At 52.3% G+C, this 25,532-nt stretch overlaps 8 protein-coding genes across 9 annotated transcripts; 4 read left to right on the top strand and 4 right to left on the bottom strand.

The window, feature by feature from the left end:
• Positions 1 to 441: 441 nt before the first annotated feature.
• HMPREF1120_07371 (uncharacterized protein) lies at positions 442 to 2,151 on the bottom strand (the record flags this gene model as incomplete). Its single annotated transcript, XM_009161594.1, has 3 exons — positions 442 to 759; positions 812 to 1,798; positions 1,852 to 2,151. 3 exons carry the CDS (start codon positions 2,149 to 2,151, stop codon positions 442 to 444), a joined length of 1,605 nt encoding a protein of 534 aa, XP_009159842.1.
• A 2,290-nt stretch (positions 2,152 to 4,441) lies between these two features.
• HMPREF1120_07370 (uncharacterized protein) lies at positions 4,442 to 4,929 on the top strand (the record flags this gene model as incomplete). The annotated part of the gene is made up of 2 exons (XM_009161593.1): positions 4,442 to 4,820; positions 4,877 to 4,929. 2 exons carry the CDS (start codon positions 4,442 to 4,444, stop codon positions 4,927 to 4,929), a joined length of 432 nt encoding a protein of 143 aa, XP_009159841.1.
• A 403-nt stretch (positions 4,930 to 5,332) lies between these two features.
• On the top strand, positions 5,333 to 7,573 carry HMPREF1120_07369 (eukaryotic translation initiation factor 6). The gene has a single exon (XM_009161592.1). It carries the CDS (start codon positions 5,739 to 5,741, stop codon positions 6,486 to 6,488), a length of 750 nt encoding a protein of 249 aa, XP_009159840.1. The 5' UTR covers positions 5,333 to 5,738; the 3' UTR covers positions 6,489 to 7,573.
• Positions 7,574 to 8,179: 606 nt separating this feature from the next.
• HMPREF1120_07368 (histone-lysine N-methyltransferase SETD2) lies at positions 8,180 to 11,408 on the bottom strand (the record flags this gene model as incomplete). The annotated part of the gene is made up of 3 exons (XM_009161591.1): positions 8,180 to 9,133; positions 9,195 to 10,804; positions 10,868 to 11,408. The coding sequence occupies 3 exons, from the start codon at positions 11,406 to 11,408 to the stop codon at positions 8,180 to 8,182; spliced, it is 3,105 nt and encodes a 1,034-aa protein (XP_009159839.1).
• A 1,334-nt stretch (positions 11,409 to 12,742) lies between these two features.
• Positions 12,743 to 15,518, bottom strand: HMPREF1120_07367 (calcium/calmodulin-dependent protein kinase kinase; the record flags this gene model as incomplete). Its single annotated transcript, XM_009161590.1, has 6 exons — positions 12,743 to 13,915; positions 13,998 to 14,135; positions 14,183 to 14,980; positions 15,028 to 15,177; positions 15,228 to 15,297; positions 15,346 to 15,518. 6 exons carry the CDS (start codon positions 15,516 to 15,518, stop codon positions 12,743 to 12,745), a joined length of 2,502 nt encoding a protein of 833 aa, XP_009159838.1.
• HMPREF1120_07366 (uncharacterized protein) lies at positions 15,482 to 17,990 on the top strand. Its single transcript, XM_009161589.1, has 4 exons — positions 15,482 to 15,927; positions 15,983 to 16,184; positions 16,238 to 16,472; positions 16,527 to 17,990. The coding sequence occupies exons 1-4, from the start codon at positions 15,891 to 15,893 to the stop codon at positions 16,548 to 16,550; spliced, it is 498 nt and encodes a 165-aa protein (XP_009159837.1). The 5' UTR covers positions 15,482 to 15,890; the 3' UTR covers positions 16,551 to 17,990.
• Positions 17,991 to 18,652: 662 nt separating this feature from the next.
• On the top strand, positions 18,653 to 22,776 carry HMPREF1120_07365. Of its 2 annotated transcripts, XM_009161588.1 has the most exons (6): positions 18,653 to 20,413; positions 20,471 to 20,563; positions 20,615 to 20,769; positions 20,824 to 21,600; positions 21,654 to 21,789; positions 21,844 to 22,776. In XM_009161588.1, exons 1-6 carry the CDS (start codon positions 20,335 to 20,337, stop codon positions 22,059 to 22,061), a joined length of 1,458 nt encoding a protein of 485 aa, XP_009159836.1. In that variant the 5' UTR covers positions 18,653 to 20,334; the 3' UTR covers positions 22,062 to 22,776. The 2 variants fall into 2 exon arrangements, with proteins under 2 accessions (XP_009159836.1, XP_009159835.1); XM_009161587.1 differs by having other exon boundaries at positions 21,654 to 22,776.
• Positions 22,777 to 23,284: 508 nt separating this feature from the next.
• Positions 23,285 to 25,088, bottom strand: HMPREF1120_07364 (uncharacterized protein; the record flags this gene model as incomplete). Its single annotated transcript, XM_009161586.1, has 2 exons — positions 23,285 to 24,276; positions 24,494 to 25,088. The coding sequence occupies 2 exons, from the start codon at positions 25,086 to 25,088 to the stop codon at positions 23,285 to 23,287; spliced, it is 1,587 nt and encodes a 528-aa protein (XP_009159834.1).
• Positions 25,089 to 25,532: the final 444 nt, after the last annotated feature.

Genomic DNA, 25,532 nt, shown 5'->3' with positions numbered 1-25,532 from the left:
CTTGTATGTCTCGAGCTGAGGACTAATGTACACACTAGGCGCTCTCAAGAAACCCCAGAACCCATAAAGACCCCTGAGTCAGACAAAGGTACATGGCTCCGCTGAAAAAACACACTTCTTCCCACCATCACCATCACTATCACCGTGACCATGACCATGACCCTGAGCTGTGATGCAACTGTGCTGATTCGACTCTGAAACAATTCGACTCTGTGCTGTACTTTGGTCCGAAACTCGCTATGCGAAGACACGGGTTCATGAGAAGAAAAATGGGGCAAAAAAAGAAAGCCACTTTTTTCCAACTGCGCCGTTACAGATTCCACATCACTTTTGTATCGCAGATGCAACCGGTAGAGTGAAAAGTGGCCGGGGACGCGAGAAAAGGGTCACTGATCGGCCGAGGTTATCGTCAGATGTAAGGACCTCAAAAGCAAAATGCCTTTATGAGGCTTGGGTCTGCCCACGTGCCTTGGGAGTGACCGTGCCGGATTTTCCACCTCGCTGTTGGAAACCACCACCTCGGCCGGCGTCCTTGGGGAAGTTGCTCTGGCTGCCACTTCGACCGCCTTGCATTCCGCCTCGGCCACGACCGGCGTTGTTACCACCACCACGGCTGTAGTTGGCGTTGCTGCCGCCGTAGGCATTCGGACGAGGACGACGTTCCTCGACGTAGATTTGCTCTGTGCCGACAGTATGCGGGTTTGCTGCGACTGCCGCGGCATAGCCAGCAGGATCAGCAAATTCGACAAAAGCGCAGTTCTAAGATGATGGGTTAGCAGGTGACATGAAGAGTTCTGAAATAAGTGCATACCTTTGGGCGAGACACGTCGAAATACTTGAGTTCGCCATAACGCTCCAGAACCTCGCGGAGGACTCTAGCATCCACTTTATCGTTCACATTCTTGATGTAAGCAAGGACAGTCCCCTCGGAAGCGGGCTTGTTCTGCGGCCCCTTGCCCTTCTTGCTGTGCTCGGCTGTCTGCCAACCGTTACTCTGGGAGTTTGCATTACCGGTAGCGGCGATTGTAGAAGCAGCAGGTTCAGCTGGGGTCTTTGCGGGTTGGGCAGCTTGCGATGGCCGAGGAGCCTTCTGCTGCGCTGCTGGAGTAGTGGCGGGGAGAGCGGGAACTGCAGGAGCTTTAGAACCACCTCCAAGCATGCTTGCCCAGGTTTTTTTCGCCGGTGGCGCTTCAACCGGAGCGGGAGCAGCAGGAGCAGTCTCCGTGCTGGTCTCCGTCTTGGGAGTAGGCTCTGGCGCAGCTTGTTGCTGCTCTGGGGCAGGACTGCTAGCTGCTTGTGCTTCAGTTGCTGGGGCAGAAGTTGCTGGAGTCTCGGTTGCTTCGGCAGGTTGTTCGGCGGGAGTTGGGATGACGGCACCGTTGACTTCAGTAGCAGCCGCCTCAGATGACTCCTTCTTGTCTTCTTCAAGCTTCTCGTCCACCTTCTCGGCCGCCTCTTCTGTGGCAACAGTCTCCTCGACGCGCGGCTGAGGATCAGTCAAACCTTCGGCTGGGGTGGCTGGTTCCTCGGCAGGGACTTCTGGTTGCGGCTGTTCATCTTCAACGATCTCATCAACATCATCGCTCAAGTAGCGGAAGATGTCATTGAGGACAAAGTAGCCGTTGGGTTGCTCAGCAAGAACGAAAGTCTGGACAAATTTGTGGTGAGGTTCGGACTTGTTGGACATCTCGCCAATGACTTGGACAACGATGTTGGAGTAGGAGGATTGGGAATCGACATTGAGGACGCGCACTTTGCAGTCCTGGAAGTCAAGCGCCTTGATCTTCTCGCTGATTGCCTGCATTCCTATTAGCATTTGTTCCGCGCTGTTTGTCGATCGGGTTATCTTACCTTAGTACCAACCGCAGGGACAACCTTCTCGGCTTCAACACCAGTGACAAGCTGCGACCTCTTGGAATAAAAGAGGTGGATCTTCTCTGGACTCTTGGACAAAGTGGTATAGTATTGTTCGACAAAGTACCAGCCGATCTCTTGCGGGTCAGCCTTGGGAGCGTTCGCGGAGGTAGTGGTACTCTGAGACGCAGAGGGGTTATGGGTAGGCGCAGAAGGCGTAGAGGCAGCAAGTTCAGCAGGTTGGCCGTACTGGTTTGTGCCATACAGGCCGTTGGTGGGAGCAGTTTCGGTCGCCATAGTGATTGTCAGCCTTCTGGTGGCGTCAAAACCGGTCTGGTGTCGCAGATTGGACGGTGGACAGATGTCTGTTAAGCTTCAGAATGTGATATAATCCCAGGGTGCGCTGTTTGAGCTTCAGACACAATGTCTACAAGCGCAGTCGGTGCACAAGTGGTAAGGTTGAGATGTGGGAATTTGTCACACAGTAAAAAGAGGGCAGGATTGTCAGCGCGTCAACTACCGCAGACAGGCACAAATAAGACCTTGATCAAGTAAGGAAGAGGCGCGGCAGAGGATGGTGATGGTGATTAAAGCTGTGAAGTCGGTAGAAGGTGGTGGATGAATTAAGGGTTGAGGTTGTCGGATTCGCTTTTGGATTTTGGACGCAGTCAGTAGTGCAGGTCAGGTTCAGGAAAATAAAAAGGTGGAGAGGGAGCAAAGATTTGGAGCAGTACGAGCACAACCGCAGCCTGCGCACTGGCGATGGAATGGAATGGCGACACTTCACTGGGGTTCTCGCTGGCTGCAGTCACGTGTGGTTTGTCTTGGCGACTTATGTCACTTCTGGAGAACGCAATGCCTTTTTTGGGTCACTTATATCAGCCTCATACAACGTTGTACCTTATCACTAACAGCCTCAAGTTGATCATAAACCTTATCACTGACCCGCCGTGAAGTCTTTTACACTTGATATACTCTATGAATCTAGTTGCACTATCGGATGACCTCTATCCAGGGAGGGAGGAAATGATAGCTCCTCATTTTGTCGTACGGCGACCTGGGTGATGTCAAAGCCCAGCATAATCAGTCTCGGCCTCGCTCACAGCCAGGTGCCCTTTGTCTTTGCGCAGCGTGATTAGCTCAAGAATCAGAGACCTCCTTATCAAGTATGCAAGTATATGGCTTAATAGGACACTGCCACCAAGAAAGGTGTGCCGTGTTGATGGGGCTCCAGGAGGTGTCCATCAGTACAACGTTGTAGCTGGAGGAGGACCACCTTGGATTGCTGCGTGGTGCTTCAAGTTTGAGCAACTCCTGATAGTACTTCCTTTTCGGCTTTCGCACCTCTGTCTTGCGCTCCAGCGCTCCAGCGTAGTAGCTGCACAATACCATGGTGTTTTCTCTGCTTTTCCTTCTTAAGTGGTTCATTCTGGTAGGTGCTCGTGCTCGCTTTTGAAGTTTGGCCTACGGATTGATATCAGCTTTGCTTAATCATCAATCGGCTGCCATGTTGCATGTGGTTGTCATGTTGTCAAACCGGTAGGTCCAGCAAACAAACCTCTGCAGAAAGGGGTGTTAGCTTTCCTATATAAACACCGTGGAAAGACAAGGCATGCCTATTTCTGCAGCAAAAAGCTGACCACAACGAGCTTCGAGCATAGCAGTGATCAAGAAAGGCAGACTGCAATACCCGAAGGAAAATCCCATCTTAGGACGCTGGCAAATCCCAAGAGGTCCGACCGGACAAGAGCTAACTTCCAGCGAAAGTTCATGCAAATGTTCACACAAGGCATGAACAGGAATGCCTTGTCCGATGCCGTCCTGGGGCCGACGTGTCTGTCTGAAATGTGCTGCTATCTGCAGCCAAACCAAGGCAACGGCTTATCATGATGAGAATTCGCTGGGTACAAAGTTCAGCTCTGCCAATCAGACTGCTCGAGGACGTCCTGGCATTCACAACACAGGACACAGGGCAGACTTCACAGCCCTCTGTCCTCTCAGCAAGCCACCTGATCTGTCAACTGGATAGTGACTTCTTGCAAAGGCCACGCGCACGGCATGGATTGCAGGCCTGTGTCAACCGGTGGAGTTGACACTCTTCGTGATAAAGGCCAGGACACTCCAGGGGCGGTCTCGTGGACAAGGCTGAGAGTCAGCTGTACGAAAGGAGTAAATGCTCGAAGAAGGGATTGGTATAAATAGGGGTGAGTTCAGGCCTTGCTTCTTTGCTTCTCCTCCCTTGTCTATCAACAGAAACTACAACAGATAAGACAGAAACAATTGCTTCGAATGCTCACATTTGCTATCCTTCAACAGCAGAATCATAGAGACTTGTACGGGCTCTTGCTGGGAGAAATAAATAGAGTCGATATATCTGGTAAGTGGCAAAGGCAGGATGTATCGAATGCAAGAAACCTAACCTGGTACAGCATTGCTTGACACAACGCATTCTCGTGCGGCTTCGATGTCGAGAACGTGGAAGATGATGTGCTTCCTAGTTCTCCTGAGTCTGTGTCTGGTCGGATTTGTCGATGCTGGAGCAGAAGTCGCCAACAACTGTCCCGTTAGCATCTGGTGTGCCATTGTCATGGGCTATGATCCTACAGATCAGACGCCAGTTAACGAACGTCTGGCCGTCAGCTGGGTGAGCCAAAACCCGGGACAAGTTCTCAGCTCGAACTTCGCAGACCATGCCCAGAACACAAGTATGGCCATGATGTGTACTCGAGACCCGGGAGCAAACAAGCCATTGGTGACGCAGCTGGAGTACACCTGGATGCGAGATTTGGGTCAGACATACTTCGACGTTAGCAATGTGGAAGGAGAGCCATTTGCGGATGAAGGTTTCATCATGACAGTCAAGGACCCAAAGACGCCATTGTTCAACACCTGTTACGGTGCTCACTGCGAAGCGGGGGACACAAGCTGTAACCAGGTGTATGAGAAGTCCAACGATGACTTCCAAGGTATGCGGACTTGTTCGGACTCTGTTGACATCCTTTTGACCCTTTGTTCTGGCTAGAGTATAAGGAGGTCTTGCCAGAGTTTAGATGTGTTCAAATGTTTGAGTTTTAGATGAAAATAAATTAGCCTTCCAAAAGCCCGGCGGGTTGGGATCATCTGCAGTTGGGCGACATATGTATAGTCCATTTACCAGGAGCCTTGCTAGTTGAGGCCTTGTAAGGTGCATAGTACAGGCCAGAACCAGCACAATTCCGGCAGCATCTGCGCTTGACACGGCTGATAAGAGTCATATTGATGACTGACGAGGCTGTGACGGGACAGAAGAGGAATCTGGAAGTGGTTGGACCGAGAAGATGATGAGTCGAACGACGTCGTCCGCATTGTGGTAGTGGCACACTAGGGGTGCTAGTAGGGTACTATGACGCATGTGGTAATCCATGACATGGCTAACGCATGCCACAGGCACCGCAGAAAAATTGGCGAGGGGCATTTTCTTACTGTTAATTCCAGGGTCCAGGATTGCAAATGACTGCACCACAGCACTGGGCTTTTTGCCATTACTCTTGTGACTCGCTGCCTGCATCTGACTTCACATCCACCAGCAAATCTACCTTTTTTCCCGCGCTATCAAACTACTCCAAGTCCACAGCTGGGTTCTTTTGATCGATCTAGAACCAGCACTGGTGGCCAAACAGTAACACTCGAGAAAACACTTCGGAAATCATACAGAACCCGCCAACCACCTCCTCCAGGTCGTTCGCTTTTCACCACCACTACACCTCCCGTTGCCTCTCAACAACCCGCCCTCTAATCCGGCGTAACCTCTACATTGTCGACTCTCCCCCTGCCTTCCAGTGAACCAAGAACCCAGACGGTCACAAAGCAGAAGACGACCCAGCGCAACCTAAACAAACCCAACCATGGCTGTGCGAGCGCAATTTGAAAACTCGAACGAAGTCGGCGTCTTCGCCAACCTGACCAACAGCTACTGTCTGGTGGCGATTGGGGCGTCGGAGAACTTCTACTCGATCTTTGAATCCGAATTGGCAGACTTGATCCCGATTGTGCACTGCACGATTGCGGGCACACGCATTATCGGCCGGTTGACGACGGGCAATAAGAACGGCCTTCTGGTCCCGACCTCGACGACCGACCAGGAGCTGCAACATCTGCGCAACAGTTTGCCGGACAATGTCAAGATTCAGAGAATAGAAGAACGGCTTTCAGCTCTGGGTAACTGCATCGCGGCCAACGACCACGTGGCGCTCGTGCACCCGGACATTGAACGAGAAACGGAGGAAATCATCGCAGACACTCTAGGCGTCGAAGTGTTTCGACAGACCATTGCCGGCAACGTGCTGACGGGGTCGTACATGTCTCTGTCGAACCAGGGTGGCATTGTCCATCCCAAGACCAGCATCCAAGACCAGGACGAATTGAGTTCTCTGCTGCAGGTGCCCTTGGTCGCCGGATCCGTCAATCGAGGAAGCCCCGTCGTCGGTGCCGGTATGGTAGTCAACGACTGGCTGGCCGTGACGGGGATGGACACCACCGCCACTGAGCTGAGCGTCATCGAGAGCGTCTTCCGACTCGGCGAAGGTGCCGGCCCCGGTGGTCTCGATGCCCGCATGAACGCCAACAAGGAGAGTATCGTCGAAAGCTTCTACTGAGCACTGGTAGAAACCATCCAAAAGCCGAGAGCAAAACCGAAAGGAGCATCGCTTTCTTATTACCCATCATTATCGTCATGTGCGGCCATGATTTACGACCTTCTGCCTGCGCCGTGATGACTGACGCTGTGCACTAAAACGGCCATTATCCCTTCCAGCTCATCAACTGCTCCCCCTGGAAAGAACTGGATGCTCTACCCAAGACGACAAAGACCTACACAGTCATATTTACGGGATCCCCGAATACCGCCCTTGACGTTTTCACAGAGGGAAAGCCGACCAATGCCACCTTTGTCTCTCGCAGCGCAGTGGCGGCGCTTTGCCTTTTTCAACATCGCTTGTCAACGGAGCGGACTCAACATTATCCTTGTCACGCCGCCCCCGCAGGCCCTGTCTTCGTGCTCTTTTCTGTACAGTTTCGGTTTCGATCGTCCGGCAGCAGGTAGCATTGCATTGGACTGCATCTGCATTTCGCTGCTTTAGTCTGCAGATGGAAGGAGAAAGGAATGAGCATGATAATGCAGCTGCTGGGTGCATGAGAGCATAACACCGCGGAGATGTCTGACAGGTCCACGTTTGTTTTTCATCCATTGCATACTTGAACAGGATCGTGGCGAGCGTAGCATGCGTGGTTTGATTGAGCCTGCAGTGGCTATCTTTCCGGCCTGATCTGCTGCATGACCATACTTGACTTGACCTGGCATGATCCCTGAGGAAACAGAGTTCTTCTAACTACCTAGGTACCTGTATCCGGTATTGGCCAGGTAAAAGGTGGACCAACAGATAGACACCGTAGCTAGACAGTTTCGCCCGAGACCTCCTCCTGGGTAGGAAAGAAAAGCAAGCTGAGGGACAAAAATGAATCTTCATTTCTGCCATTCCTGTTCAGATCAAGATCCCTTCCTGCCAGTGTGCCATACTAGCAGTGCCCATACCAAGCTATGGATTGTATGTACTATCCAAATGGTTTCGAAACTGAAGTGGTGCAGGTAGAACTCGCTCGAGACGCCTCAAGCAGGCACTGCATTGCAGAAGAGATAGGACGAATATGCATTTCTGGACTCAGACTCGAATGACTGGCAGTTTGGTTCATGCTGGCAGACACCAGCGGACAGACCCCGGTGGCACCTAGCGGCTGCGATGTTTCCCTGCGCACTCACTATAGTTTTTTGGTGCGGAAAGGACACCTCGTGCGCAGCGAAACATGACAACCACGAAGTGAGTGACGATCTGCTTCCAACCAATCCTCCGGGAAGGCGCATGCCAGAGCCCTGAGACCCTAGGTAGGCACCTAGTCGGTGGTGGTGGTAGCAAGTCCCTAGGTAGCTGCAGCTGCAGGTGTGTATACCTCAGTAGGGAGGCAGGTAGGCGAAGCTTGAATTTGTTCAACGACTTTGATTTTCTTTTCGTACAGTATCCCAAGGTAGTGCCACTGGTGGATGGCAGGTTCGCTCAACTTGTAATGCTGGCTCGCTCGGTCAGGAACAACTTGAACCCAATACCTGGACTCTGGGTAACCCGCGGCCAGGCCTGCTCCTATTCCTAAGGTCCGAGTCTCTTCTCTCAAACCACAAGCCGATCCTTTGAGCCGATTCAATTCGCAGAAAAATAGATTAACAGGTTCTTTGCCTTGGTTTGGCCTCCGTTCCCCGGCAGCCTTCCCAAAGTCACCCACTCAAAAACAATAGAGGTCATCGTGTTTCCTCGGGAAACTCTTGTCCTTCAACCGAAGGGTTGTCCAACTCCATGTTTTGGCCTGGGCCATGTCCAGCCGATGTCCCAATCCCATTGACACCATCCTTCTTGCCTTGATTATCTGACTCGGCCTTCAAGTTATCCCCATTTGCTTCTTCAACACCTTCATCACCATCGTCTTCTTGTTGCGCTTGAGCCAGCACATCCGCCATACTCTTTCCCTTAAAATTTGTATCGGCGTGGATGTCGGTCTCCGGTTCCGTCTCTATGTCCATGTCCATTTCGGCCTCGGCCTCACCTTCTCGTGGTGTACTGTCTGGAGGTGTTTCGGCAGGCGGCGCCGGCGGCGGTGGGGGTGGAGGAGGCGGTGTCAGTGTCGTTGGAGTGTCGACGTCCAGATTCAACCTTTTCATGGGCGATCCCGTAGGTTCCTCTTCCTCTTCATCTCCAAGCACCATAGAGGAATCATTGTCGTGTGCGCGTTTGCGTTTCAACGTAGGCTCGGTGGTGCCATTTGACGCGATAGGAGTCTGCTCACTGGGTGTGTTGTCGGCATCTTCGTCGTCAGAAATCGACATTTTTACATCTTCCGCTTCATCATCTTCATCAGCAGGAGACACATCCTCTACCTTAGAGCTGGATGGCGCCGCCTGTTCTGACGATGACGGTTCGCCCCGGTGAGTACTGGAACCTTTCTTACTCTTCTGCCGGGCGGCTTTGTCCGCTTCGTGCTTTTTATGTTTCTGGTATGCCTTTTCAAAGAACTGCTTGCAGAACTCCTTGACCTTTTTCTGTTGCTTCTCCTCAATCTTGGTGGGATCTTTGACCCTTCCAGCCTTGTAATCCGACGCGACGAGCTTCTTAGCAACCTCTTTGGCAAAACGTTTAAGGTCGTCGCGTGGGATTTTGTTCTTGTACTTGTTCATAACATGGGAGATGAGCGGGAAAAGCTGCGCGACATATAGTTAGCAGATGTAATATTAACACGCGACACATTCTTGGGACGCTTACAGTATTCTCATACAACTTCTTCTGCTTCTCTTCATTGTATGATTTCCACTTCTCCTCCTTCTTCACCTTGACAGGTTTGGGCGTGTCCGGAGTGGCAGTTTGCTTTTCTTTGTCGTGGGAGGTGACGATATTGTCAATGATGCTCTTCAAGAGATCCTGCTCAGAAGGCTGCTTGGGCGGGGGAGGAGGCTCGTCAGCCGGTTTGGTAGGCCTTGACCATGTTGTTTGTCCATTGGTCGAGTAGTAATACGTTCTCCCGTTATCCTGCGCTGCAAACCAGCCTCGGGGCAATGGCGGAGGAGGTCGAGTGAAAGATGGAAGAGCGCGGCCGAGGATCTTGGCTGCCGGACGCTGTAACGACTTGGGACCGGAGGGCACGCTTGAAGGGCCTCTAGGAGGTGTCCGAGAACGAGAGCGAGACCTAGACTTTGATCGTTTGCGTTCCTGCGCAGACTCCCGTCTTTCGAACGGCGTGGGCTGGGGCTTGACGATGTTTGACGCATCAGTTCTCTTCTTGCGTGGTATTCGGTAGGCCAACTCGAGCTTGGACCATGCATCGAGCAATTGTGACGCCTGGCTCGCGACTCTCTCATCAGGATGCTGCGTCAAAGGTTCCAAGGTTTTATCAATCTTTGCATCGACAATCTTGTTTCTGGTGAGCCGTGGCAGTCGGTTCAGGATATCCAAAATCTGTAGAATGATATTCTCATCGTCCCTCCAAGCAGCGAGCTGGGAGTTGAGTATTTGATAACCGTGAAATCTGACCACTTTGTGCCATGCCTGGTCATCCTCGCATCGTTGTATCCGCTGCAGCAGCTTCACAGCGATCCATTTCTCTTTGCACTGCATAAGTGCAGCCATGACCTTGGTCACGCTGTCAGCATCCAGTGACTTGGCTTCAAGGCTGTCGACGTAGTCTTCATCGTCCTCGGCGACCTTCTTCTTGCGAGGCCGTCTGGCGACGGTGGTCTCCCAGGAATCTGCCTCATCGATACCAAGAGCCTCAATGGTTGCAGCGGAGAGTTTCGTGCCGCGTTCCGTCTGGGTTTTGCCGCCAATGAATCCCGTGCAGTTCGATTCACCGCAGTAACAAGGTTGAGGATCGGCACCATAGCGGTCGACATTGTAGTTGAACACCAGCTCCTCGCCAGCCTTGATGTACCGTTCTGCAAATATGCCCATTCGCAGCTTGTCGCCGACGACCCATTTGTCGACGTAGCAGTTGGGATTGCAGGAGTGGTTGCAAAATCGACCAAGATTACCCTTTTTGGTCGCGTCGATGAACTCACCCTTGCTTAGGGACATGAAGTAGAAATGCTTGATCCCTTCTTCGTCATACTGTCTCATGCGCTTCCGGAAAGTGTTCTCGGGGATGGTTTCGCCAATGTATTCGAAGATAAAGTCGTGAGGCCGGAGATCAACGTTGGTGCGAAGACCATATCCTTTTTTCTCCGTCTTGATGACTGAGACATTGGCCCAAAGACGGCGAAGGAATCGCTGATTCTGGCATGCAGGACCGCAACCACAGTCTTTGGCACATTCCATCTTACAGGCGCGGTTGATGCAGTCGGAATCATCGCCGCATGCGAGATTCTGCTTGGAGGTCGGATCTGGAGATGCAAGTCAGGTTTACACGGAAAATAATTGCGCTCAAGCGACGAAGAGAAACTCACCCCATTCTTCCTGACAGTCACAGTCGAGAGCATGTTCGCTAAAGCCCAGGTATTTATTTTGATAGGTGCAGCTTTCGATGACTTCAAAGGTAGAACAAGCCTCTTCGGTGGCATCAGGAAGGTCGTTGAACAGAGGAGCGACACGAGGAGGTAATTTGGAGGCAGCTCCCCGAGCAGACTTTGTGGGCTTCGGAGCTTCTTTGGCTTCAAGCTTGACGGGAGACGCGGAGGGTGAAGTGTGACCATTCGCATCCGGCTCCTCAGACTCCTTCTTGGCGCTCACTGGACTGTCCTCTGTGTCAGCAAATAATTGCTGGGGCGAGACCGATTGCGAGCTGGACGGCGAGTGCGATTTTATGCGTTGAAGTGTGTCGGAGGAAGGTGAATCTGAGGGTTTGGCAGAGTTTTTCTGCTTGAGGGCTACGTTGGTGTTGCGCGCCTCTTCTGTTGGCTCACCCTCCACGGACTCCTCCCGCTTGACTCCGACCGCCGCTTCCTCTACGGATTGTTGCCCCGACGGCTGTCTGCTCAGACGGCCCATGATCGAAGCCGCTTTGCTGCTTTTAGGGCGATGAGAGGCTGTTTCAGGTTTAAGGGAGGCGCGGAGGCAAGCTGGTGGAAAATTTCAAGGTTTCAGCGCGCATCTGGACGATACGAGCCAGGCCACCATCGACCTCCGATAATTCGGATTTAAGGCCGAACGCGCTCAGTCGTGCCGGCTTGATACTGTAAAGCACCTCTCCGTAATTGTGGATGGATTACCGTAGGATGAGTTTGCCGTCGGACGAGACAACAAAGGTTGTGGGTGGTGGTCGAATCAACGAGCGAGGGGCAGCGGTCGGCTTTCTTCCAAGCTGAGAAGACGGCCAAGTCAAGCTCAAGTGAATAAAATAAATGAGAGCAGGCAATTTTGCAGTGACTGCAGCAACCCTTTGCATACAGCAAGCGCGATGAAGCAGCGGTGAATGTTGGACGTTTAGACGAAGTTGGTGGAAGCGTGGCTCCGTGCCTTCATTTCCGCCACGCAGAAGCACAGATATTCGGGGGATGCACCTTTTGGGCCCCTGTTTTCTCTTCGATAGTAAGGTCACTCACGATAATACCAAAGCAATACCAATGGAAGAATGTTCAACTGCGAGGAGAAGCCTGGAAGAAAGAGAAGATTCTCTGAATAAGTTTGCGGCGTTGTCTAGAGAAGGCAAGTGAAGGGGGCTGCAGACTGGAATGAGATGCCGTGCTTGAAGGCTGAGATTGAGATTGTCAAAAGCTTCAAAGGCGCCAAGACCTTCCCCAAAGCCAACGTGAACATCAACCACTGACTGGCACCCATCAACATTGCCATTGCCCTCACCCCATCACTATCGTCACCTGTAAACCCCCAGCTTCTCTCCCGGAATGCGCGACCTCGCGTCACGGGCAGATCTGGCAGTCGGTCTCCATGTCAGGGCGAAGTCGTCTCGAAGTCTGCCTGTTTTCCATCACCGGATACAGCTTCGGCCTAAGCCATGCGGACTCCTCAGGCTCCTCCGTGTCCTTCCAGTCCGTCTATATCATCCTTACATTCGTTCCGGGGACGGGTTCTCGTGGTCTGATCTCGTTTGGCCGCCACCGCCTCCTCCTGCCCGCAGCGAGGATTGGGGCCTTTGCCTCTATCTCAGTAATGCAAATGTCTATTGGGTCACCTTTTTCCTCAGCGTTGTCAACGGCACCTATAGCATGCTTAGTAGATATTGCAGTGCCTCTGCTTCGCCAGTCAGCATTTTTGACGTGTCCTGCGGACCAACTGTCCTCGGCATATCCCTCGAAAGGCCCGACTTGCGGTCATCGTGGCTGCAAAAAGCACCCAGTCTCTGTGTGAGTGTCTTCGCATGCTGATCAACTTTCTTCTTCCTTAGACCGGGTTCGACGCTTGTTCTTAACCGCGTCCATCAGACCTAGAATTGAAGTTCTGGCCTGCCGTCCCTTATCCGCAGCCTTACCTTTCCAGAGTCCCGCTTGCCTGGCAGACTGCGGGCTGCTTGGAGCTGTCTCTTCTACTGCTGCGCCGGTCGAAAGAGGAGAATCTGATACGGCTGGTTTGGAGGTGCCTGCTGGCTCTGCCTTGTGTTTCGCGCGGTGAGCCTTTTCTACTGCGATCTGCTCCCGCCGTTCTTGTTTTCTTCGTTCGTATTCCGCCCGCGCTGCTTGTCGAAGCGCACGACTAACTTCAGTCACTCGGGCTTTCCTGGTCGAAAATTGAGTGTAGTCCTTAATCTGAGCTTTTGCTTCTTCCCCCATGGCGGCCCATTTGCCTGCCAGACCGCTAATAGCCATCAGCTTCTCGTCGACGCGGCGGGTTAGGTAAACGTTGGGCTCTTTGTTCTGCTCCTTTGCTCGTGCCATGATGCGCTCGATCTCATCGCGGTAGGCGGTCTCATATATATCCACGTCGGCCGCGCCAGGGCTTTCGCTAACAACGTATCCCTCGTCGTCCGGCAGGTAGCCGCCATCATCGTCGGCCTGCGGACTGCTTCCAGAAAACGTCGATGGTCCGATACGGAGGTACAAATGGTCCTCCAGCGGGTCATGTGCATGTCCCCGATGTCCTATATCGTCTGTAGTATTCGCGTGGACCTTCAACGACCGGAACGGTGGTAATTTCTGTAAATCCAGCTCATCAATGTCGCCCAAGGTTTGGACTTTGGTCAATCCTTCATCTGTGTCTGTGCTTGACTCGCTTGCCAACGCCGTAGGACGACTCCCAGCATCTGATTCCTGCGGTTCAGCTTCGGCAATGGTAGTATCATCTATGCTTAGTGTGGGCACTGGTCGCATGTGGAGATGGCTCATACCCTGCTCAAGCTCTTCTCTTTCCGGTAAGTTGTCCATGTGCGCTCCATCAAACTCATGGAAACTGTGAGATTTGTGAGGAATAGTCTTGGATGCTGCGCTGTTGATCGTGGCCGGTGGCTGGGAGAAATGGCCATCCACTTGGTCCCCTAGGATGGATCTCAAAACAGGGGGCTTGTTCTTGTCCAACAGCGCCTTAAACTTCCGGACGGCTTTCATCTTGATGGAGTTAGTAACTGACGCTGCTCCCTTTTCCTTTTGTCTTCTTTTTTCCCCTTCAAGAAAAGCAAGGAAGACTTACGACAGTTAGAATGTTGGTCATGTTACTAGTGATGGCTTCGTTCATTTCTGCCTCCGTGGGCGGTTCGATAAGGTCCGCGGTGTTCTCTTCTTCAGGAAGTAACTTATCCCTGCCCTGTCTGGTAACCCAAGGGTGTGCCTAGACTTTGTTAGCGAGTATAACGAGGGAAAAATCCTTAGAATTACCCTCAGTTCGCGCATTTTGATCCGTTTCTCGGGGTCTTTTTCCAAAATCTTTCCCATCAAGTCGCGGAAGTCTGGATCTTGCTCCTCCCCTAGGTCGGGCTCGTCGTTTTTAATTGCTTCGTATAGCTCAAAGATGCCTCCTTTTTCGAAGGGAATCCTGCCATACTTGAGACAGTATAATGTGACCCCCATAGACCAGATGTCCGCCGCTCGGCCTGAAACATCTCCATGTCGAGCAATGCACAGCTCTGGTGGCAGAAATGCAGGACTCCCCGCCGATTTGGCCGTGAGCATCTCCGAATCCTTCTCAAACATCTCCGAGACTCCAAAGTCTACGACTTTCAGCACGTCATCTTCGGTGATAAGGCAGTTGTCGGGTTTGATATCACGATGCACCACTCCTTGAGCGTGCAGGTATTCAATACCCAGGATCAGATCACGAAACCAATAACGACAAACATGGTCCGGATAGGGATCTGCTCTTTCATCCAGCCCGACCTTCATAACGACCCCCTTCTTGCACATCTCCATGACCATGTAAAGCGAATCTTCTGTGGGATCATCCAAGACTTCGATAAGCGATACCAAGTTAGGGTGGTTCAACTTCTTCATGATGGCGATCTCCTCTTTGATCAGGTCTATTGCGCTCTCCGGTACTCCTCCCTCTTGTCCCACATTTCTGTGCAAGGGTGAGTTAAAGCCTTGTAAAGCACCCCGGCGACGCTGCTGGAACGGTCTCCGGAGTATATGGGATTGAGCGCGTTTGCGAAGCCGAGCCTTGGAGAACTCTTTAACTGCCTGTCGAAGGCTTAGCAATCATCAAGACATTCTAGAAGCAGCCTCACATATTCCTTGCCATATTGGTCGACTGCTAGATGGACAGCTCCGAAAGAGCCACGTCCGATCTCTTGCTTGATAATGTATTGGTTGATGCGATGTTCAGCAACGCCGTCGTCCTGACTCGTGACGTACTCGGACCGAGCATTCAACGATTCCTGAAGTGGCTCGGTCAACAGCTCCACCGATTGTCACAAAGATGGTCTACCTTGACATGCTTGGGAGCAGAGGGTGTCCGACGATGATGGCGGAGAGGACTGCTATACTCAGGACTCGACCTGTAGACAATCAGAAAGAGCCATTGACATCCGCTGGCCAAGTCTCACAAATGTTTGATCACAGGCGGCTTCTGGGAGTTGGTGGAGGGGTGGGCTGGGCTTTCGTCGAGGGTAATTCCATGTGATTGCAGAAGTCCGCGGGGTTGACCTGGCTTTACGGCGGCAGCAAAGCGCAATTCTTCCTCCGCCGACGTGGACGTAGGGGATGCCACGAAGTCCATGAGGCAATCGACATCACAGTTTTTCTGCACAGTAACCCAGGACCCGGTGTGCCTATGAAGCTCAGAATAACTGCGCGGTGGCAGCGGCGGGGAGGGTTGCCGTAAGACGTGGATAAGGCCGCCGGCGTACCTGCCATTTTGGACGCTTGCATTGATGGATTGATTCTTGGATTATGAGGTAAACATACTGTACAGTTCAAGTTCACAGCGCAGTGACTACTACAAACATTCTTTCAACAGCAACTGCTGTGATACTTGCCCTAACATGGTCTCGAAAGCAGTGTAAGGGGAGCTCTCTGTCGGTATCCTGCATGGGAGGAAGAGTGTCGAGCCTGCCTTCAAGTTGTTCATGCGGAGGCTGCCACATCCGCGATGGTCGTGTACTCATTCTACATCTTTGATCGGCATGGTAAGTTCTATATCACCGGTATGGTATTTTAAGAGCACGGGACTGACTCCCCTAGCCGAGTGCATCTACAAGAAGAACTGGCTACCATCTACGCTCTCGTCCTCCGGCAAAACAGGCCGACCGTCTTCGCAGGCATACGGCAACAGTGGAATCACAGGCCGCTCAACCCTGAGTGCGGAGAACGATGCGAAGCTTGTCTTCGGGGTGGTATTCTCTTTACGGAACATGGTGCGGAAGCTAGGAGGCGAGGACGATAGGTTTGTCTCGTCTGGCCTCGAGATGTAACATAACATTAACGGAACGGGCGCAGTTTTCTTTCATATCGAACTTCCCAATACAAGCTCCACTACTACGAGACACCCACCAATATCAAGTTTGTCATGCTCACAGATACAAAGTCTGGCTCCATGAGGATTGCATTGCAGCAGATCTACGTCAACTGCTACGTCGAGTATGTTGTCAAGAACCCGCTATCTCCGGTTGAACATCCTGGTGGCATCGGAGTCAATAATGAGCTCTTCGAACTGAGCTTGGAGCAATTTGTGGTATGTATATGTAGGATTTCTTTGGCGAGTCCGACATTAACCTACAATCCCTAGGACCGTGTCCTCAACGCTTCTTGAATACCACTCGCTACATAGCCGCCCGGACTGTGGCTCGCCGAGATCTGCCCATGCTTATACCGATCCGTTATTCCATTTATCCCGGAGCCGTACCTGTGCAGAAGGAAAATCGCCCCCACAATGATGTGATGAACTTTGGCAATGCTTTGGCACTGTACGGTGGGCTTTCAGGCTACGTCAGCATCATTCTAAGGCCATTCGCGCCTGGGCTTACTTCAAGGGAGGTCTGACAAAGCATGTCACTTGTCTCACAGCCCAGGGAATGTGTCACCTTCGGCCCCAGAAGGCGGCGGCGCGGACGAGTAACCCGTCCAGATGCGTCGTGGAAAGTATGAGCTGTTGATACAGACCAACACGAAGTCGATGTCCTCTGTTCAGGGCGTAGTTCAACGCTCCCGCTCGTTCTGGAACATGACAAAAAACGTGTTGTGGCACAGCGTCTTGCTGCCGAAAGTTCGCCCAATACGCGTCTACGGACTCTCATCCGAGCGCTACTAGGGACTGTTGCGCAGTCAGCCCCGGCAGAGGTCAAATTGAAAAGTGCATCGTGAAAAGACCAATGCCATCACCGAAATGCATGTCTGGAGCATGATTGGGTGGAGGCGGCCTCGGTTAATTGACGCTAGAGCGAATGTGCCTTGAACTTTGGCGAATCGCAATAATCATCTCTGGAAATGGTCCAAAAAGTGCAGAAAATGGCGACCGGCACCTCGAGCCACGGTGCATGCTGATCAGCTTGTCGGAAAAGTCTCTTGAGGGAAAACCCTGGTACGGGGCAACGTCTCCTCGTCAGGATAGTCTTGTCGGAGGGTTTGAGGCAGCACGCGGCAATAACACTCATCCCTGCTTCCATGTGCTGGGTCAGCACCCTCATCGCCCAGGGCCGTTGACCAGAACTGAAAACACCAATTTGGCGGTGAGTGCGGCACAGCAAATTATATTATTGTTGAATACGAGTCAGGTCATGGAGGGGCCAAATATACCTAGTCTCGTGTGTCACAGGGTAGCTGCTGGACGTTACGCCTGGAAATGCGCATAAATCTGCCTACCTAGGTACCTAGGTACCTACCAGGAGTACCTACCAGAGGTGACCCAACCAATGCTGAGGTAGTGCATGTCGGCGGGAAGGGGCAGTAGTACACAGAATAGGTAATGTGTCTGCAAAGAGTCGATTCTAAGCGTTGGCAGACAATATGCACTCCAAGTCGACAGGCTTCCTGGAACCATCGAATGATAGGAGTTCAGCTGGTGCAAATGCAGAATGGGCAACTGAACTCGCTGATGTGCACACCGCAGAAGACGCACAAGTGAAACGCTACACGAGGAATCTGTGCTGGGCCAATGGTGGGGTGTCACCAACTAGTACTGTATATTGTTCATGTCTCTGATCTCAATTAATATTTTGTCCTCCCAGGCCCTAGCGTTCTGGAGAAGTGCCGAGTGTCTCATAATTCAGTTCCTTGAAGTCAATCAAGAGCAGACGGCACACACTGGCAGGCCAGGGACTCGCGGTCCAGTGGTGGCCCGAGGAAGGATTTCGCGTGACAGAACGGACCGATGCTGACAGAACAGAACAAGGGACTTGTGGGGAGGCTCATGGCGATCGGGACGGGATCTTGTGTTGACAGGAGACAGCTTGCAGCCAGCCCATTTTCATCGGGGCCTGTCAGATTTCGTAGCATTCGAGTTTTACTTCCTTTTGGAAGAGCCAGCTGACGTAGCAGTATTCTGTTGACGGCGTTGAGGAATCTCCTTCGCTGCACAAGCAGTCTTTTGCATCGTGCTCGGTAGGGCACTTGTACCCACAGCATCTACCTACAACCTGGTACTAGGTGTGAGGTGGTTGAGGTACAGGAGTTGTACCTAGGTACAACTGAGGGACCATGTGGAATACAGGGTCACGGTGTTATGGCGAGGTCCCTGGTTCCTCTTACTACTACTAGTAGGCTCCGTCGACCTAGTACAGTGTAGTAGCGAGGGGCATGCAGTGATCTTGACACTTTGGGAAGCGCAGGCTGTTTGGCTCGGCGCAGACCGAAGTCAGAGCCACTACTACAACCTCTGGTATAATAATTAAAACTGCAACTGTCCAATAACAATAGGACTAGACAGGTAGTAATTTTCTACGCTGCAGCACGCGAGCTCTACGTCGCCCAGTAAAGTGGCCATGGACATGATATCTCAGGTCCAGTACAGAGTAGGATCAAACAGGTAGACGAGTATCTACCTGAAGGGAGTAGGAGATAGGTGATACGCAGCGTATCCCTCTCCCAGAGACAACGGTGACCAACGGAGACATGAAGCTCTCGACTCTCGCCCTTCGAGCACTGATCTGTTGCCAGTGTTGGAGCTGCCCCGAAGAAAAGCTACCTTGACCGCGTCCGCTCAAGGCGTACTCCCTTCGACGCCTCTTCGACGCCTCTTCTCTCCTGAAACCATGAATCGTCGCACCCATGCTTCTCTTGGGATGAAAGCCGAGCAGAGAAAAAGTCACCCACTGTGGCCCCTGGAGTCTGTCCGGCTAATCCTCCCTTCTGGGCGATTTCGGGCTTCCACACAGCAAAGAAAAATATCATGGGGTCAATCATTCGACCGCCGTTGGAGCCCTGGCTTTGTTAGCGTCTTGGATCTCGATTCCTGCTGGGCCGGTGGCACCCCGGATGGTCTGTACAATTGTACCATTGTACAGCGTAGTGAGAGGCGCGCGATGCCCACTACTGCATGCCGTTCCTGCATCGCCCCTGTCTCCGACCCCGGTCGCGTGGTCTGGCACCAAAGTCGCGTTCAATTCGATGAGACGTCGCATCCACCGCCCAATCCTACGTAACATCTTGTGCTTCTTGTGTTCAATTTGCTCCCACTCTGGTGCCTACTGTACCTCATTGCAGTCGAGTCCTGTTTCCTCAGCGGCGGCTCTACCAGTTGGTACGTGGACGAAAGCCCATGAGGCGTCTTTAATGGATGATACCGTCAACAACGGCAATTGGCGCGAAAACTGGCGAGAAGGATCATGATGAAAAGTAATAGTGCTACAAACCCCTTGGCCAGTTGGATCTCGTCGTCAGTATTACTTTTTCCAACACTAGTCCCCAGCTCTGTCACCTTGGGACCACTTGTTGGCGGCAGGGCTGTGATGGGCTTGTGGCTACTCCAGTCATACAGAAGTGCCCTTGTCGTTGTGCCTCACGGTGAGTCTCCTCCACTCCGCCGAGGATCGCTTCCTCCCCACCAGCTACCACGACAAGGTACTCGTATGTGACCTTCTCTCCCGTAGCACGGAGTACCTGGCTTGGACCTAAGACACCGCTAGACGGCCGTTATTTCAGTAAGCTGCAGGTCCCAAACTCTCCAGGAACCCGTGTTGCCAGCTAGGACAGGTCAGGATATCATCCGCCGTCTACCAAGTCTGCTCCATCCTACCGAATCTGCTGTCCTGATCCTGCTTTCCAGGGTGTACCCTGACACACATTTTCTCCTCGGTGGTCGGTACTGAAAGGCTACGCTTCTTTCACGTCTGAGCATGCTCTCGTCGTCTTTTCCCCTCTCGAGATTGCAGATCTAGACTTGAAGGACTGAACCTTTGATATTCTACCCCGTCCCACCCACCCTCCATTGACTCTCTCCCACACCATCTCCTCCTTCTATACCCAGCCTTGACCTCGTCACGCGGATTGCTCGGGACGACCGGCCTACTTTCAGATAGCAATTCCTCAGACAATACGAACCGCGGTCATGAGATTATAGAGCAACGGGAGCTGGCTTGTTGCCTTGCGAGAAACTCAAGATGTCTTCGTTGTCAGATCTAAGGGGCCTATGCCCGGCTCCGTTTTTGCAAGAAAGCGTCTTTCCAGACACCGGCGGATGTACGTACCCAAGTGGCTAAAATCATCATCGCTCGCTCGTTTTCTCACCGTTTCCAGTTACTCCAGGTCGCTTCTGCATGCCTCTACCCGATCTTCACAACTTGACCTGCTGTTTGCCCTGCCCTTTGTCTGATTGGGCATACTCGGATGGTATGCTACGCCGACAAGTACAGTTTTATTGCGCAGGCTGACTCTACGGAGGATTCGAGAGCCGGACGGAGATTGCCAACTGGGTGAACGTAGCAGCCTTCATTCTTTCCGTTTATCTTATCCTGTCATTCGCTATCCTGCCAGTCAAGTTCACCCACAGGCATTACTTGAGCGTTTGCCTCACTTTGGGCGTGGTCTTTCTTGAGGTCTGTACATTGCAGGTTTTCGGATGAGGAACGATACTGACGGATCCCATCCAGCTTGCCTTTATAATCCCGCAGGCCGCGAAGCCCGACCAATGTTTCAACGAGATCACCCCCAATGACATGCACTCGAGTGGTGTCTGTGCAGTCAGCGGTGCGTTCTTATTGTTTGGAGGATGGGCCATTGTCATTTGGGTATTTTGCCGAGCTCTTGCACTTCACCTCCAGATCTGTTGGGAAGTGGTACCTGGAGACAAATTCTTCTACACCTCATTGGCCTTTGGATGGGGCATACCCATTGTTGGCCTTGCGCTCACGCTGAGCCTGACAGGCGTTTCCTTTCGCTTCGGTAATGTCTGCCACATCAACCATAAGGATGCTTTGCAGGATTTCTGGGGCCCACTGTTGGCCTTTGCTGCATTGGGGTTGGTACTGCAGTTCATCACCATTGGCTATTGCGTCCATGTCTATATGAAGAGCATCCTCGATGACAAGCCAACCACCAACGACAGCTCCCAGGCTCCTCCCACTTACTCAAACAGTATGAGGACTGTGTCTGCAAGACAGACGTATCGCCGGGTGAAAAGGGTTGTCCAGCTACAGTGGCGTGGTGCAAGCATTGTCCTTGTCATCACTGCGGAGGTTGTCTTCTTCTCGGTGGTGTTTGTGTCAATGGATAACAGCACCCAAATCAACGAACAGCTTCTGCGCAAGGCTACCCCGTGGCTGAATTGCCTGGCACTCGCCCAAGGAGACAAGACCAAATGTCTGTCATACACGAAAGGACTGGTAAAATCAGAAGGCGTGGTGCTGGCAGTGCTTATTATCCTCGGGGTAAGGACTCTCAAGCCTTCGCTCGTCGTCTCCAATCTAACCAATAGATTTAGCTCAGTGGCTTCTGGTGCCTCATGTTCCTGGGCAGATGGTCGATGACCCATGGTTGGATCGAATTTCTGCGCAACAAGTTCCCACGGCGGAAGGAATTTGTCTCGGCTGATGCCAGACGGCTCTCGACCGACCCTCGTACGTACGAAATGCTAAGCGGAGCCGGGCCACAACTGAACCTTCAAACTCCAGATCGGGTTATGACCAATCCCAATCCTCGGACAGTCCTCTCTCCGGACCCGGACACAAAGCAGGGCTACTTTGATTCCGCGCAAGCCTATATCAGTCCAGTCTCGAGCCACTCCTCTCCCAGGTCGCCCAGTCGAAGCCATAATTGGAATCCGAGGTCCACATTTGCCGGTCCGGCGGAAGTTGGGAAAGAGACTGGCACGAAAACATACCTAGGTTGAAGACATATGTCCCGGCCTTCTGAAATTTATGTTCCGGAGGATACCTGCGCGGTTGAGCAATGGCGTTGAGGATTGAATCAGTTCTTTCTTGTGCGACTCGGCTTTGTCACCTTTGGGAGCATCTGCTGTTCGAAGGCATAGATGCCCAGACAACAGCGCTGGGTCTCGCTTTTTCTTTTTTTGGGCAGTGGTCCATTACCAAGAGGAGTTGCGGCAGAAAAACTCCAAGGTTATGTGTTACAAGGGATGACATTGTCCACCGCCTGGAGCAGTGTTATTTGCAAATTGAAGCATGGCGATGAGGTGGGACAGTTTGGAGCGGTCGGTCTTGTTTTCCGACAGGGTTTACGGCTCGACCAGATCTGTGGATGAGATGAACAAACGATGGAGCTGACAGGACGGTACACCCCAGACGACCGAGGTTACAAATGTACAAAAGCAAAGCCGGCGCGGAGATACCCAGATCATTCTTATAGGCGCGGCAATGGTGGAACGACTTTCTGTTTTCCCGGTTACTAAGGGTGTGGTTTGCGCTGTAAGAGTGTGCCTTGGTTAACGAAGGCGCCGGTTGAGGTGCAAGCGAAGTCCGCATTCAGATATTCCCAGTATCAAGAGCGACTGCTCTGGTCGGACAGGCATACGTATGTATAATATGTTCTCATCAAATCCTGTTACTCGAATTCATGTAAAGATGAAAGACAATTTGAACGCCCTGTTGAACTTGAAGTTGACAGCAAATGATGCTGCTTTACCAAGCTTTGGAAAGGGGGCTGTCTCCTGCACGGCGGCAGCAGGCTCTCCCATGATAGGCCTAGTAGACTTGGCACAGGCGGGCGCCTCGCGTCCAATTCAAGTTCAAGTTCGACTCAACAACAAACACATCAGACTCCGTGCATAGTACAAACACTGTACGCCGTATCGTACCTGAAATACTTCTCTCATTCATTGCAAAAGGGCCTGTTGCCTATTGCATTGCCCTGCGAACTCACGCTAAAGTCTTACAAAACATTCTGGGCTTTCCAGACCACCGAAGCCAATAGTCACAGCCCATCCATCTCGCCAAGGCCGTTGCAGTTCACACCTATCCAGGCCATGGTTCTTGGTAGAATATGAAGCAATGCCAGTGCTTGACAAGAACCAACCCATGCAGACAACCAGGCAGCATCACACGTCTTTTTCTGCCTCCCTACCCAGATCGACTCCAGCCTGACGAATTGTCCTTCTCACTTGTCTTTTCCTGGCTGATACGAGTCAACGTCTCTTGTGTACCCAAATGGGATACCGCTATGGCCTCTCGGAGGACGATAAGTTGATGCGGCAGGAGCAGGCGGACGAGGAGGAAGTCGGGCGATTTCTGCAGCTCTTATCTCTGCCTGGGTGCGTTTCTGAGCGTCATCTCCAGGACCACCGCCAATTCCACCATCACTGCCACGAGGATGGCCGCGGATGCTGAATGCTTGAGTATGCTCGCGACCAGGACGGTAGCGATCGCCTTCAGCGGGACCATCACGATCGCGGCCTCGGATGGCCTCACTACCAGCTGCAGTAGCAACACCACCTCGACCGGGTTGCAAGGAGGATGACAAGGACATCATTGTCCCAAAAGAACCAGATGCATAGCCAGATCCACGTCGTTGGCGGCGAGTTCTCTTCTCAGGGCTGTGGCTACCAGGACCCATTCTCATGCTCATGTTTGTGCCGAAGCCAGGTCCGCGCGGCGCATCTTTTGTCTCTTCCTTGCTGACATGGTCGAACTTGCGCTTCTTGCCTCCTGTCAAAGAAACCACGGTGACTTTGGCCATATTGAACGTCGCCTCAAGGTCGTCCATCCTCCCTGTGTCGATGTATTTGCCCTCAACATACTGCAGTGTGTTCTCAGCGGTGTCGCGAAGAAACTTGGCTGCCGGGATCAAATTGTCTGGTGGGCAGTTGTTGTTGGACAGATTCACAAACTCTTGTTTCGCACTGCTGTACAAATCCCAGAGGCGTTCCAGTTTTCCGTCTACCGTATATGATGGTACTCCGTGGGCGACGTCGGTCATCTTCACGTCCTCACTGGCACTCGCAGTTGCACTTGGCCCCTTGCTGGCATCGAGACCAGCAGATGCTCCCGCCTTTGCATAATCATCAGGCAAGACAAAGCTCCCTGGCACCAATCTCTTCTTTGGGCCCTTGTTGGTGGCTGCTTGTTCCGATTTGTTGGCACCAACCGCTGCTGGACATGGGACAATGGTCAGAAAAGTCTTTCACAGCACACTGGGGGGAATGACAGCGAATAGGAAGCAAAGAAACTAGAGGTAGGAAGTATCCACAAGTTGGAGTGCATGCACCAGTGATGATCTCCAAGCTCGGACAAGTGAATGCAGGAGAAAGCAACATGAGTGTCTCCAAAGGGTTTGAGCAGTCTTCACTTCGCCAGGTTGTTTACTCACCACCTTGTTTTTGGCTCTTCCTCAATCCATGTGATACAGCCACAGCCATCCCGAGGTTGCGTTTGGTCTCGACGGCCGAAGTCTTATCGTGGATATTCAAGTAATGCTCACAGAAGAACTTGACGACTGCCGGTGTCTCCAGCTCACGACCATTATTAGTCAATTCCACCAGCGCCTTGTCGAAGACGGTGACCTGGCTGTCTGGAAAATCCGGAGATCTGCCTTTGATCAGTTGCAACTGGCATCGGATGAGAGTTGAGAAGAGCTGCTTGTTATGGCCCTTGTTGCCCGTCATGAAATCCGCCACAAGGGGATTCAATGCAGTGACTTTCTTCGCTTCACAGACCAGAGACGAGACATCATCTTCCGGCCCCTTGCGCTGGGCTTCACCTGGAGGTGGGCTTGCTGGTAGCGATGGCGATGGCGATGCGAAGAAGAGGCCATCGTATTCACCTGCATCTGTGTTTATACCTGTGCCTGTGCTTGTGTATGTGTCTGTGTCCTCGACTGGGCCACCTCCTTCAGCTGGATGCGACATTGCTCCGTCGGACTCCGGCGAGTCTTCGAAGAGGCCACGGCCGTGACGTGAAGCCATGATTTTGAAAGGTGGTTTACGCCTATTCCAATTTCAGTGTCCCAGATCAACGAATTGATGGCTAGAGATAGGTAGGTGACTAACCAGTTGGGTTGATATAAGGCGCGAAGTAGTAGGAGTTGTTCGAGAAAGGAGATCAGTGACCTTTGGGGTGCCGCGTTGATTCGCGTTAGGACTGTGGAAAAAGAAAAGGTGAGATAGGGTAAGGCAGGGCAAGGTCTAGTACTCTGGAGAGGAACAAACCTAGATCTGACGGGTTACGACAACTTTGAACAACGATGATTGCGACGATGATGCTGTTGGCCGTGGACAGCAGTGATGATATCGTCCGCGAACGGCTATGAGGTATGATACGTCAAGAAGGAGGAGGAGAAGCAGGAATTGAACCAGTCGATCTACCACTAGGTAAGTCTGCGAGCGTCTCTGTCTCTATGGGTGTGCAAT

This window comes from Exophiala dermatitidis (genome assembly GCF_000230625.1).
Source record: "Exophiala dermatitidis NIH/UT8656 unplaced genomic scaffold supercont1.6, whole genome shotgun sequence".
Lineage (NCBI taxonomy): Eukaryota > Fungi > Ascomycota > Eurotiomycetes > Chaetothyriales > Herpotrichiellaceae > Exophiala > Exophiala dermatitidis.
This window is presented reverse-complemented; position numbering and strand designations above follow the sequence as displayed.

Excerpts from the sequence above, each read along its gene's own strand:
- HMPREF1120_07365 (XM_009161587.1), top strand. The coding sequence starts at position 20,335 with ATGTCTTCGTTGTCAGATCTAAGGGGCCTATGCCCGGCTCCGTTTTTG. Across the intron at positions 20,564-20,614 it reads TGATTGGGCATACTCGGATG|GATTCGAGAGCCGGACGGAG; the intron begins GTATGCTACGCC and ends GACTCTACGGAG. Across the intron at positions 21,601-21,653 it reads CAGTGCTTATTATCCTCGGG|CTCAGTGGCTTCTGGTGCCT; the intron begins GTAAGGACTCTC and ends CAATAGATTTAG.
- HMPREF1120_07366 (XM_009161589.1), top strand. The coding sequence starts at position 15,891 with ATGGTCGTGTACTCATTCTACATCTTTGATCGGCATG. Across the intron at positions 15,928-15,982 it reads CTACATCTTTGATCGGCATG|CCGAGTGCATCTACAAGAAG; the intron begins GTAAGTTCTATA and ends TGACTCCCCTAG. Across the intron at positions 16,185-16,237 it reads CTAGGAGGCGAGGACGATAG|TTTTCTTTCATATCGAACTT; the intron begins GTTTGTCTCGTC and ends GAACGGGCGCAG.
- HMPREF1120_07369 (XM_009161592.1), top strand. The coding sequence starts at position 5,739 with ATGGCTGTGCGAGCGCAATTTGAAAACTCGAACGAAGTCGGCGTCTTC.